Below are 14,160 nucleotides of genomic sequence, written 5' to 3' on the forward strand. Positions count from 1 at the left end.
TTTAATATTTGTATTCTATGTTTTTTATCTTGGCTGTACACCGCCCTGAGTCCTCAGGGAGAAGGGCAGTATATAAATTGGAAATTAAATTAAATTAAATTAAATATTGGAATACTACGAGGCGCATCCAGAAAGAAAAGTCGCCTTTGTCTTCCTGGATGCACAAAAAGCCTTCAATAATGTGAATTGGGAATTTATGCTTCAACAAATTAAAGCCATGAAATTCGGAGATAAATTTGAAAAGATCATTGAATTGATCTATTCCATGCAAAAGGCAAGGGTAATAATAAATGAGGAGATTACAAATTCATTTAAGATAACAAAAGGAGTTAGACAGGGTTGTCCTCTGTCACCTCTGCTCTTTATCCTGACCCTTGAGATATTATTACAAAGAATTAGACAGAAAACAGAAATAAAAGGTACCAAAATTAACAGGAAGAATGTAAAGTGCAGGCATTTGCAGATGATATGGTATTTGTTATAGAAGACCCACTGGAATCTGGACCAATACTTCTGCAAGAGATAGAGAAATATGGGGAGGTCACAGGTCTTAAAATTAACAAAGAAAAAACTAAAATGTTAGTTAAGAATTTAACTGAAAAACAAAAAGGAGAACTTGAGGAAAGAATGGGACTTCAAACTGTAAAAAAAGTGAAATATTTAGGTATTTGGTTAAGAGCAAGATGTTCAGCATTAAAAAAGGATAATTATATGAAATTATTACAACAAATAGGGAAAGATTTAGAAAGATGGGGGAAATTATAGCTGTCACTATTAGGGAAAATTGCAACAATTAAAATGAATATCTTGCCAAAACTACTCTATTTATTCCAAACGATTCCTATAAAATTAGATAAAAAGTTCTTTAAAGAGTTAAACAAAATGATTATGAAGTTTGTATGGGCAGGAAAAAAGGTGAGGATAAAATTAATCTCAGGATAGAAGAAGCAGAGGTGGCTTTGGACTCCCCGCGTGGGAAATTTATTACAAAGCAGTGAGTTTGGTCTGGGTTAGGGAATGGATTAATTTAAAGAATAGGAGAATTTTAAAACTGGAAGGACATGATCTCCAGATGGGGTGGCATGCCTTCATATGGAACACCAGAAATAAGAAACATTCACATTCATACTTTTATAGAAATACAATTCGAGATTCATTGATATAGGCTTGGGAGGGAATTAGGAAGAAACATTATCTCAAAATACCAGGCTGATTATCCAATATGGAGGTAATGATCTGCCCCAACACATTAGATATTGGTAAAATGGTAAAATACAATGAAATTTTGGACAATGGAGGAAGACTAAAATCTAACCAAGAATTAAAGGAACAGGGAATAATCATAGATTGGTGGCCATATCTTCAATTGCAATCTAGATACAGAAAAGATTTAGAGGAATTTGGATTTGAACCGAAATTTACACAATTAGATAAATTATTAACAGGCCCGGAAGAGAAATTATTATCTAAAATATATAATTATTTATTAAATTTTGACCTAGAAGAAGAAATTGTAAAGGGATCAATGATAGCATGGGCAAAAAATATTGGGTACAACATTGAGTTAGAAGAACGGGAAAAAATTTAGGAGAAAATCTTTACATTAACAAAATCCACTGCATATAAAGAAAACCAGTATAAAATGTTCTATCGGTGGCATTTAGCCCCAACAAGGTACCACCATATATGGTGGATTTGCCCAAAAGTTAAAAAATTCTGGATTAAAATACAAAAATGGCTAAAAGAAATTACACACTATAAAATAGAATTTAAACCTGAACTGTTTCTTCTGGGGATTATTAAAGAAAATTACCCTAAAAGGATAAAATATTTAATTATTCATATAATTACAACAGCTAGAATTGTACTTGCGCAAGCTTGGAAAACGTCCACTATTCCAACAGACTGTGCAATAATCCGGAAATTTTTTGAATGTGCAGAAATGGACAAACTTACTTTAGAATTACTAAATAATTACTTTAATTATTTAGAATTAAATAATAAGGAAGACTCGGAATACTACTTAACTTGGGAAAATTGGTATCAATGGATAGAAATTAATGTATAGAGCAAAATAAGATATAAAATTCTTTATATGCAGCAGATATGTCAATTAAGTAGGAATAAGTGGGAATAGATAAAGAAAGTTAAGAATTAGGTACTATCAGAAAGACGTTGAATTGTACAATTATTACGGATATATTTTTGTTATAGAGGTATTTTAACTTGTATTTTTGGATTTTAAGTGTTAATAAAGATTTATTTAAAAAAGTTTGGGAGTATGTAGAAGAATTCCAATTTGAGAAGATTTTTATAGTCATAAATGAGGGGAAAGGTGAAACATCCAGTGGAACACTTCGCTGGCCCTTGAACATATTTTTTTCCTATTTAATTAACACCTACCATATTGGAGTGAAATAAAACTTGGGATTATTGGATTATAATTATCTTTGTTTCTAAACCCATGAGTATTTTCTCAAAAGTGGTGCATTTTTTAGGTACTCAAAGGAGCATTTTAATATGAATGTTTCCTGTTTTTTTCTAAGTGTTTTTATGGCAGTAAAGGACATTTGGCCTGCACCTGGAGTGGCATGATTGGGAGGCAACTTCAGCTGGGATGGTGCATTGATTGGACCATGTGATGGACATGTGGGTGCGGGGGAAGGAACTTGGGCTTCCTTTTGGATGGGGAAAACCTGGAAGCTTTCAGATTCGGGTTTTCCCCAGATGTGCCAGTATGACATCTGTAATAAAATGGAACTTTGAGGAACTTCTAGCCTTGGAGTCTTCTTTCGTTAGGGGTGTTACTTGGAACCCTGACAACATGCTCAAGAAACTGTTCTGACTTAGAGTTGGGTTGATTGAGATGCTTTCAAAAAGACATTGATCTGCCTCATTCTTTTTTGGTATAAAATCAGGAAGGTCCTATAAAAAATATTTTAAATCACTGTTAAACTTTTAACCCCTGTACAATATAAAAATAAAAGAATTTGCTTCTGCCAAATTCTCTTGTGCATATTGTGCTAGATTTAGGCTTAAAACACTTAGATTTGTTGAAGTCAATGGGATTTTGGTCATAAGTAATGTAAAGTACTAGCCCCACTATTTACAGTAAGTCTATCCTAAATCATAGTTTGAAACCATAGTTTTCTTCAAAGGAATATTATTTTATTTTTTCAGAAAAGATAACCCATTCATTTGCTTTTGAGAAGTTGTGACCAACCAATTCTCATAAATCACTTTTTTTCTTTTATTTGAAAGAAATAGGAGTGTATCAGTCATCTATTTCTCAATTAGATGTTTGATGTTCTGTTTTTGCAGCTATCACCGTTATAATTTTAAACTGTGGTTTTCTTTCCAATTGTCCACAGAAGAAACAAGGGTCTAATGCAATTCCTGATTAAAGGAGGATATGGACATGTTTCTCTCTAGCCTCTCTCTATATTATTATATTACTGATATTGATTTATGCACCAAACAGAAACCAAAACAATTTTTTAAAAAATACACGACATAGTTAAAGATTTGGAATATGAGAATATTTGTATTATTGGGGACTTTAACGCGATCATGGACATGGAAAAAGACTACTAGAGTAATAAGAACAAAACTAAGAAAAAGACACTTCCAGACACATTTAAAGATATGGCACAGGAATTACAGCTACAGGATGCATGGAGGGAGGTGAATAAAAAAAAACAATACACATTCTATTCTAGCCCATATCAATTGTGGTGATTGATGAACAAGGAAATATTAAAAGACAAAGATTATTCACAAATGATTGAGAAAGAAATGACTATATTCTTTAAAATAAATACAAAAGAACAAACCTCACTCCAAAACTTATGGGATACGGCAAAAGCCTATATAAGAGGTTTGACAATCGCATACACGGTGAAGAAAATTAAAGATAAACAACAAGTAAGAGACAATTTGTTAACAGAACTTGAAAAATATGAATTAGAGTTGCAGAAAGAACCTCAAAATAAATCAATTAAAGGAAAAGTGAATCTGACAAAACATAAGATAAATTTAATTACACAAACAGAAATAGCAAGGAAAATTAAATTAGTAAAACAGAACCATTTTGAACATTGGCATTAATTATGTTAGATGCACAGAAAGCTTTCGAGAACCTAAATTGGAAATTTCTCATATTACAATTGGAAAATATGAAATTCGGCGACAAATTTTTAAATATGATTAAGAAGATTTACTCCTCTCAAACCGCAAGGATAATGATAATTCGAAATATCAAAAAAACAATTCGAAATATCAAAAGGAGTGAGACAGGGATGTCCCTATCCCCTTTACTGTTTATATTATCTCTAGAAATGTTATTAAATGAAATCAGAAAGGATAAAGAAATAAAAGGATTGAGAATCCTTTTCTCTTTTTGAGAATCAAAAAAGAGGAGTATAAACTCCAAGCCTTCGCGGATGATGTGGTCTTTATTTTATAACAACCAGCATCAACAGGAACTAAATTATTAGCAAAAATAGAAGAGTATGGAAGAATGGCCGGACTTAAAATAAATAAACAAAAAACAAAGGCATTAACGAAGAATCTTAGAGGGTTTTGATTTACAAAGAGGCTGGCACGCATTTCTGTGGGAGGGAAGAGACAAACAACATGGATACTTTCAACGGCATATTATTAGAGAATCACTGTTCAAAACTTGGCAAGAGGTAAAAAAAGTACACTATGACAAAGTTCCAGAATGGCTATTGATCATGGAGGCACAGATGCTATGGATATGGACAAGATGAAAAATTATAAAGATTTGTTAAATAGCAAAGGGGAATTAAAATCAAGAAAAGAACTAAAAGAGCAGGGTACAGACATTGACTGGTGGCCATATTTACGGATAAAATTCAGGTATAAGACAGATTTGGTACAATTCGGATTCCAAAAAGAGCGATATGAATTAGACAAAATTTTACAAGGGGCAGATGACAAATTGATAACCAAAACCTATAATTATCTACTAAGAATTAAATTAGAAAAGAAGTGGTCAAAGAAAATATGATAATTTGGACGAAAAATTTCAGATATAACACTGAATTGGAAAAATGGGGAAAAAATATGGAAAGTAAATTATAAACTAACAATGTTTGTACCCTACAAAGAGAACACGTACAAAATGTTCTATAGGTGGCACCTTCCCCCCATCCGTTTAGCAAGAATGTTTCCGAACACCTCCCCAACCTGCTGGAAGTGCAAACTGCAAAAAGGAACCTACTACCACATGTGGTGGTCTTGCCAGAAAGCAAAACAATTTTGGCAGGCAATCAAGATACAAGTGTTCCACTGGATGTTCCACCTTTCCCCCTCATTTACGACTATAAAAATCTTCTCAAATTAGAATTTTTCTACACACTCCCAAACTTTTTTTTAAATAATATGTAGATCTTCCCTTAACCTAGGATTGAATGAAAGCATAAGAAGCCAAGGAGTTTGCAAATTTCTGGAGAAAGAAAGTAGAAAGAAGAATAAGGCACATCCTGTTAGCACTTTGTAGCTAACATGGGTGCAAAACCAATAGCATATTTCAGAAAAACAAAAATGAAAGGAATGTTATTATGGCTAGATATCTCCACCACTCCATGCAATCCCTCCTCCCAGTTTCCCACAGCACTAAATGGGGCAACCCTGAAGATCCAAAGAAAAAAAATGGCCTCCAGGTCTGACAGGCTGCCTTCCCTCAACCGATGATCATGTCCTGCAATGAGAGGAACATAAGGGGTTAATGCAATATTCCCTAACCACCTCTTCCCCCCCCCACACACACAGAGGGACCCTTTGGCTTGTCAGGAAATTTATCATGGAATTGTTTCACTAATCTGTCTGCTTTTATGTTCCAGCTTTTAACCCAAGTAGCTTCAGACAAAAGGTACCTTTCCAATGAACTAAATACTGTAATCAACCTCTATATAATCTAGAGTCTAGGATTTTCTTAACTTCATAATGGGTCTCCCCTTGCAGCACTATAGGTTTAGGTGCCAGTCGGGTCTGCAGTCTTAATCTCGACCCGACCACCGGCTTTAGCAAACTGCAATGAAAGACCGGATGCACTTTCCCTAGTATGCATGGGAGGTTAAGCTGAACTGTAACTGGGTTAATTACTTTCACTATTGAGAAAGGTCCTAAAAACTTAGGTCCCAACTTCTTACTGGGCAACCACAATTTTATGTATTTAGTTGATCAGTAAAGTCGAGCTCCCACATGGAAGAGGGGCTGGAGAGATCAGGTTTGTCCACTTGCTTTTTTATACTCAGCTGCTTCTGCCAGCACTTTTTTGGTGTTCTCCCACCCTTTCTTTAGTGACTCAATCCACTCAGTCAGAGTCATGGAGGAAGGTGGTTCTTTGGACAGCTCAGGCATGAGGACAAATTCCATGCCGCTGATGATCTGAAAGGAGGTCAACCGGATGCTGTTATGTAATGTTTGTTATGCGTTATTGTAAGCCACTTCTGCGAATCGCTACAGGTCCGCCCAGTTCTCTTGTTGGTAATCCACATAACATCTTATATATTGCTCCACCATTGCATTCTCTTGTTCTATGGCTCCATTCGTACTCAGATGGAAAGCCAAGCTAACTCCCTGAGTGGATCCGACCGATTTCAGGAACTTCCTCCAGAACTTAATGGTGAATTGGACTCCTCGGTCTGAGATTACCTGGTGGGGTACTCCGTGCAGCTGGTAAATTTGTTCGATAACATTTTTGTCAGCTTCTTTGCTGAGGGCAATCCCGAGCAAGCAGTGAAGTGGGCTTGCTTGGAAAACAAGTTGATCACTGTCCAAATCACTGTATTTTCCCCACTCTCTGGGAGCTCAACTATAAAGTCCATTGCGATTTCTTCACAAAGACAGATGGGACTGGCCACTTGCTAGAGGAGTCCAGGAGGTCTCCCTGGTCTCATTTTCATGGCTACACAGGTGGCACAGCTTTTTACATAATCTTCCATGTCGGCCTTCATCTTTGGCCACCAAAATTGTCTCCTGGTTAGGTGCAGAGTTTTCAAGAAACCAAAATGGCCTGCCAGTCATGAGTCATGGCTGCACTGTAAGACTTCCAGTGTCAAGCTGCTGGGGACATACAGTTTAGACCCCTTCCAAGCCATCCCATCTCTCATGGCCAAGACATCTTTATTATCTGTGAGCCATTGGTCAGCTGGAAACACTGCTTTCAGTGCTATGGTCAGTTTGTCTCATACAGGATTGGGTTGGTATCTGGCTTAGCCCCTAGTGGTAATGTGCGCTGCTTGTTGTGAGGGGGGGATGATGGCATGGATTACTTCTTCCCTCCAACTATTGAACTGTGGTTTCCTTGATAAGGCATCGGTTATCAGGTCCCGTCCCCCCAAGATGTATTTTAGCTCAAAGTTAAACCTCCTGAAGTATTGTGCCCAGCGGATTTGTTTGGAGAGAGCTTTCTGGGGGTTTTTAGGGCTTCAAGGTTTTTGTGATCAGTCCAAACCTCAAAAGGCACTTTACCCCCTTCAAGAAAATGTCTCCATAAGAGAAGGGCCCAGAGGACTGCATAGGCTTCCTTCTCCCAAATTGCCCATCTCCTCTCGGTGTTGGTGAGCTTTTTGGACACATATGCACAAGGCAGGAGCTGGCCTTGTGGGTCCTTCTGTAGGAGCACTGCTGCCACCACCACATCACTAGTGTCCACCTGGACAATGAACTGTCTCTCTGGGTCAGAGTGTTGGAGTATCGACTCCTCAGCAAAGAGCCATTTTAATTTTTCAAAGACTTTTTGGCAGTCTGCTTTTAGTAGCTCCATTAAGGGCAAGGCTACTTCTGTGAATGCTGGGATGAATTGCCTATATAAGTTCACAAAACCCAGGAAGCTTTGAAGCTGTTTGTGGGTGTGTGGGGATTGCCAGTCTAGCATGGCTTTCACTTTCCCTAGTCCATCTCCACTCCTCCACTTGATATTTGGTAGCCTATGTAATTTAGGGAGGTTTTATGGGATTTACATTTTGACAGCTTTGCTTACAGCTTTGCGGCTAGGAGTTTTTTCAGCACTTGCCGCACCAGCTTTACATGCTCCTCCAGAGTCTCACTGAAGATAAGGATGTCATCTAGGTAAACTAGGACTTCTTTGTATAGGTGTTCTTGTAGCACCTCATTTATCAGCTGCATGAAGACTGTGGGAGCACCTTGCAGGCCAAATCACATTATTTTGAACTGGAAGCTGCCAAGCTGCCAAGTTAAAAGCTGTCTTCCATTCAACTCCTTCTCTAATCTATATGCTGTAATAGGCTTCTCTCAGGTCCAGTTTGGTGAACACCTTGCCTTCGGCCAAGTGACTTAGCATGTCCTTCATGAGGGGTAGGGGGTAGATATTCTCTGTGCACACAGCATTAAATCCACAAAAATCCATGCAGAGCCTCATCCCACCATCTTTTTTTTTTTTTAATAGTACGGGGGCAGCCATTCTGGATTTAGAGGGCTGGATAAAACCCTGCGCTAAGTTGGCATCAATGTATTTTCTTAACTCAGCCATTTCTTTTGGAGTCATAGAGTACATCTTTGGTTTAGGCAGCTTTGCTCCCAGCACAAACTCAATCACACAGTCTGTTGGGCAGTGAGAGGGGAGGAAGTTGCAATCTTGCGCGCTAAAGACATTGGTAGCACTTGATCATCCTGGACGGCATAGGTTGCAGTGCATTAGTTGGCTTGGTCGGAGTTCGGTGGTCCAGATATTTCCTCAGTCACTCCTCTGATGCCTCAGGCTTGTCTGAGGTCTGGGTCAAGGGCCTCTTTGAAGTGGTAGATGAGGAGGCATTCAGGCCAATCTCTTTTCCAACTAGCCTCTGGAATTCCCACACTAACTCTTTGGGGGGCTGGCCCACTTGCTTCAAGGCCTTAATCTGGGCTTCAGCTTCTAACCGATGGGCTGTGTCCTCAAACCAACCTCAGAGCAGTTGGACGAACTCATCCACATCATCTAGTTCTGGGACTCCTTCATTGTGTAGTTCAGCTATCCACTCCACTGCTTCTCCTTCATTTATGCCATCCGCAATAGCCAAAATCATGTCCCAATCAGTCTGGTATTGGTCACCATAACAATCAAAGTGGGACCAAACCTGATTGAGGAAGTAGGCCAGCTTCCCTGCGGTCCCATTGAATGTTGCTCTAAACCATGGAGGAGTGGCTGGTGGGGCTGGTTGCAGGCTGGGGCCGGCTGTGGGGCCAGCGCTTGTGGCAGGACCGGAACTGGTGTCCATTGGTATTGAGCCCTCCCCTGGCCAGAGTAAAAGGGGAGGGGTCTGGTTGGCAGGAGGAAATTTGAGGACCGGCTGCTGAGGAGGGGTATTGGGTCTCAGCAGTCCCAATGGTGGTCCTTGTATTGCCGGACTGTATTGGCTGATTGTATTGGATCATACCGGTAGACTGGGCCCAACGAGGAAAGCTATGGTGCAATCCACTTCGTGCTGAGTGAAATGAGGCCGACGCTCCACTTGGTGCTACTGTGGTCCCTTGGCCCAGAAAGGTGAATGTGAGCAGAGCCAGAATCCATCAGAGTTGGCCGATACTAGGACGTTGTGCGATGCTGCCCATGCTGAGCTGGTTGAACTGCTCTGGTAGACCCGCCAGTGACTGGTTTCACGTCGGTGGTGAAAAGCCCCACTGTCAGGAATCACTGAGATCAGCTGGTCCTACTGTTCTCCATTCGAGGGCTTGGGGCTACTCCACTCTGCTCACCCCCATCTGCTGTTCTCACAGCATCACCCCGGTCAGCAACTCCTGGGGCAGCACAGCTCCCACTGTGTCACCCCACAGAAAGGGATCCAGTTGAATGGCTTGCTAGGCGCTGGCTCTTTGGGCTGGACACCCTGTCGGCACTCCACTTTGGCAGCCTCCACTGCCTTCACCACAGATTCAGGAGGGGAGTAGAGGGTCTCGATATGGACCATCAAACCAGCTCCGGTGTTCCTCTGTGGTTGCTGTGTTCTCCTCCATCTTCCCTGAGCCTTCATGTCTTGTGGTGTCAGGGATCTGGTTGAAGTTTTAAAGCAGATTCAGGTTAATGTTAGGGGGCCAAGTAACACCCCCAATGAAAGAAGACTCTGAGGCTAGAAGTTCCTCAAAGTTCCATTTTATTAGAGATGTCATATTGGCGCATCTGAGAAAACCCGAATCTGAAAGCTTCTAGGTTTTCCCCATCCAAAAGAAAGTCCAAGTTCCTTCCCCTGCACTCACATTGCCATCACATGGTCCAATCAATGCACCGTCCCAACTGGAGATTCTTCCCAATTACACCATTCCAGGTGCAGGCTGAATGCCTTTGTCTCTCAGAAAAAGCAATGTTATTATGGCTAGATATCTCTACCACTCCATACAATCCCCCCTCCCAGTTTTCCACAGCACTAAATGTGGCAGCTCTGAAGATCCAAAGGAAAAAAATGGCCTCCAGGGCTGACACATGTATCTTAAGAAAATGGGAATGCAATTATAAAAGTCAAAATTTTGGGTCATCTAATCCAGTACAGTTGACAGACTCATACTACAGTAAAATGTTCTCTGGAATCCTAAGAGAATTTTGCCAATCCAATCAGTAAACGGTAGAGATTGAACTTCTGGAATGTAATTTATATAATCTACTGTACTCACTTTTTCTGAAAAGATCCAAAATTCATTGACTCCAATTTTAATTGATCCATTTCTTCTACAGTACAGCTTCCTTGACTTACCTTGCTCCCCAGGAGCATCAATCAAAGATATAAGTAAGAAGTGTGAGCTTCTTAAAGTATAAAACCTCTGCTCTATATATTACTTGAAAGATACCCATCCCACCAATGCACATAATGAAAACTATTTCAGATATGAAACCAGTAATCAAATAACCAAACAATCATAGCTTGATGCAATTCCTTTGGTGCTGCCTTCTATTAAGAAGCTTCTCAAAAAGCAAAAAAAAAAAAACAAAAAAAACAAAAAAAAAACCAAAACAAAACAAAACAAAAAACAAGTAGGAAAATGCTGCCCTTTGTGTAATAACAGCAGATTTTGTTTTTGATCAGGGCAATGATATGGCGAGTAAGAGCTGTATATAATTTTGACCACAACTGCTCAGATAAAACCTGGGATATCCTCATCTTTATAGCAAATGCTTTTAGAATGAAAAAGAAAAAAGAAAGAAAATCAGATGTATTCCCCTGCATTTTTTCTACTAGTTCTCATTCACTTGAGAATTGACTTTCGTTCAATGAAAAGAGAATTTTAGACACATTCTCACAGCTGGAAAATGGAGCTCTTGCATTTCTGAGACTACCAAAAGCTATATCCTTTATTATATAATCATCTCTTCACAGGTCTGCAGCCTCCCTGGCTTTTTATACTTCATATATAAGATGTATAAGTCCACCCAACTCAAATTATGAGACCCTGGGCAACACACAACAAACCTCAAGGAAAAATGCCAGGAGGAAACTCCTACCATGGGTCTTTTTTCAAAGGAGAAAAATATGGTCTCTATGGGAGGGTGATTGTAGAGAGATGTATCATAGAAAATAATCCCAGCAATAGAGCTCATCTATTTAATAGAGCAATAGAGCCTTCCTATTATAAAGTCTAAAGCATACCAGACAAATCTGAAATAAATTCTCAAGTATTTTGAGATTAAAACAGAGTATCAGATACCTCTTTCACAAAAGAAGAAAAGATTTAAACTGCTGATTTCCACATAACCTAAGCACAAATAAAATTGAATCACCAATAACATTTTTTAAGAGTTCTGTTCACCTAACCTCTTGAATTTCTCAATTCAAATGAATATATATAGTAAAGAGAGACCATGTCCCAGTTTTTCTCAAGGCAGGAAAGGAGGAAAAAAAGTTTTTTTAAAAAAAAAATGTCTACGTTCATAACTATTCTCTAAAAATGGACATTTCTAAAGAAAACTATGCAACTAGTATAATAAAATGAATAAAAAAGAGAGAAAACCTTCAGAAATACGCTTAAAAATATATTGCAGAAAACATTTTGCTTAGCTCTAAGCCAGTGGTGGGTTCCTCCCGGTTCGGTCCGGTTCGGCCAAGCCGGTAGCGGTGATGATATGACATCACCAAACTGGTTCTCCCCCCCCGCCCTCCCACCCCCCCACCCCCCCACATTTTCTTACCTTTTATTTGGTCCCACCCCCAATCTATTGCTGCCTCCTGAGTCCCAGCTGATGACTAGAGGGAAAAAAACTGTATAAACTCTTGCTGCGGGGCTTCAAAGGGCCATCCTACAGCTGATCAGTGTTAAAAACAAACAAATGAGTTGGGTCGTAAGTGCGAGGACTGGTCGTAAGTGCGAGGACCTTCCAGAAATGACTCTGACCAGCTAGCCACACCCACCTAGTCACATGACCTCCAAGCCACACCCACAAAATAAGCCACGCCCACAGAACCAGTAGTAAAAAAATTTAGAACCCACCCCTGCTCTAAGCCCCCAAAAGAACTCCAAAATGTAGCAGTATATTTATGTGCATTCTCTACCATTGATATCAGCAGTGACCTCAAATCCTTGCTTATGCCCTCAGTATGATCATATTCATCAAAGGGACTTCTTGATGCCTATTTCAAGTTACAAACTAACCTATAAGTTGATTAAACAAAGAAAAAGCAAGCAACTCAAACACCCCCTTTACTCCACACACACTCACACAAAGACAATTCCAAGCATCTACAATAATTTTCATATTTTCTTTTCTTGGTTGAAGCGCTGTGTATTCATATACACTTTGTGTCTGAAGGATTGTTAGCACACAAGCATAGAATTTGTGTACATGCAAGTGGGTGGGTGGAGAAGGAGGGGCGTTTTTCCTTTTTATCCAGCATAGAAAAGTCTCTGTGTAATAGTTGTGGTTTACCAGCTTCTTCCGTTCCTCCAAAGGCGACCTGGCTTGAGGACAGAAGGAGGAGGTGACCCACTGAGTGAAAGTTGGGTGGTGCAAATACATGGGGTAAAATCAGGGCATGTGGCTTCTTCCTTGGTAACAGGAATTCCATTTCAGTGCAAGCTCACTCTTGACTTTCTGAAAGAAAAGTGATAGCTAAAGTCCATTTTGTCTGCTGTAGCTGAAGTTGGATTCCTCCATCTGAGTTTCTGTAAGGTTAGAAATTTGGGATTGTGTCCTTCCTATTTCTTCCAGAGCACAGGCTAGAGAATCTAAGTCACCATCGTGCTGGTGTCTGGCTTCCCATAAGTCCAAAATGACTGCAGAGGGGCTGTGATGTGTAGCAAAATAAGACAAATTCCTAGAGAAGCAGAAAAACAGAAGGAGGCAAAAAAGACATGTTAGAGTAGTCATTATTGTCGGTCAACGGCAAATGAAGAGAGGCAGTCTAAGATGCAAATTGAAAAGTGCACTCCTGCAGCCAAAGATTCTCACAAAATTTGCCACTTGTTCCAAATAACCACTTTTCCTCTAATAGTGTTCCATTCTAGTTTGGATCAACCCACAATTTTCTCTCAATCCAGCTTAGCCCTGGTTCATCTTTTGCTTTCCCTATCTGTTAGTCAGTCCTTAATTTTGCAAACATTATTGTTTATGGGACAATCTGAATAATAGGGTGCAGCAGTGAAATCCAGCCGGACCTATCTGGCTCGTGTGAACTGGTAGAGCCAGCAGTAGGAGGCTCCGCCCACCCACCAGGATGTCATTTCGTCCTGGTTTTGACCCTCTGCGCATGCACAGAAGAGGCGCGCGCTCTCACATTTCCGAACCGGTAGCAAAGGTAAGTGCATTTCACCACTGGTGAGATGGGGAGACTAACAAATACACCTATGTAGGCTCAAGAGAACTATTTCCTCCAAGGAAGGAGGTTGTCTCTTTCTTCATGTTCTGTTATATATAGGATGGTATAATGGCCTCCATTCAACCAATAGATTTCTTCCTAGATGTTCTTGTTGAACATTCTCAAAATTCTTCATGGATTCTTTCATATATTTGATAATTGTGTTTCCAATCCCTCCATGCTTTTTGAGATAAGCAAGGAGGGGCTTTTCTATCTGCTAGAACTTCCTGCTGAACTTTGCATGAAGGCAAACCTAATTTGCATTGTTGGCAAAAAAGTAAAATGATAATGAAATAAAAGAATGGAGTGCTGGAAACTGGATTGCAACATCTGAAAGCCTGATGGTGTTTTACTC

The 14,160-nt window shown here is 39.6% G+C and overlaps 1 protein-coding gene across 2 annotated transcripts in view; it reads right to left on the bottom strand.

Moving 5' to 3' along the window:
- Positions 1-12,947: 12,947 nt before the first annotated feature.
- Positions 12,948-14,160, bottom strand: part of UNC5D (unc-5 netrin receptor D) — a 696,347-nt gene continuing 695,134 nt past the window's right edge. The window contains exon 16 of one of the 2 annotated variants that reach the window (XM_034436892.2): positions 12,948-13,265. In XM_034436892.2, the coding sequence (XP_034292783.1) occupies positions 13,061-13,265 (205 nt within the window). In that variant the 3' untranslated portion in view covers positions 12,948-13,060. The remainder of the gene's footprint in view (positions 13,266-14,160) is intronic. The other variant, XM_060693513.2, reaches the window with a different exon arrangement.

This window comes from Pantherophis guttatus, chromosome 9 (assembly GCF_059756535.1).
Source record: "Pantherophis guttatus breed Tessera chromosome 9, ASM5975653v1, whole genome shotgun sequence".
Lineage (NCBI taxonomy): Eukaryota > Metazoa > Chordata > Lepidosauria > Squamata > Colubridae > Pantherophis > Pantherophis guttatus.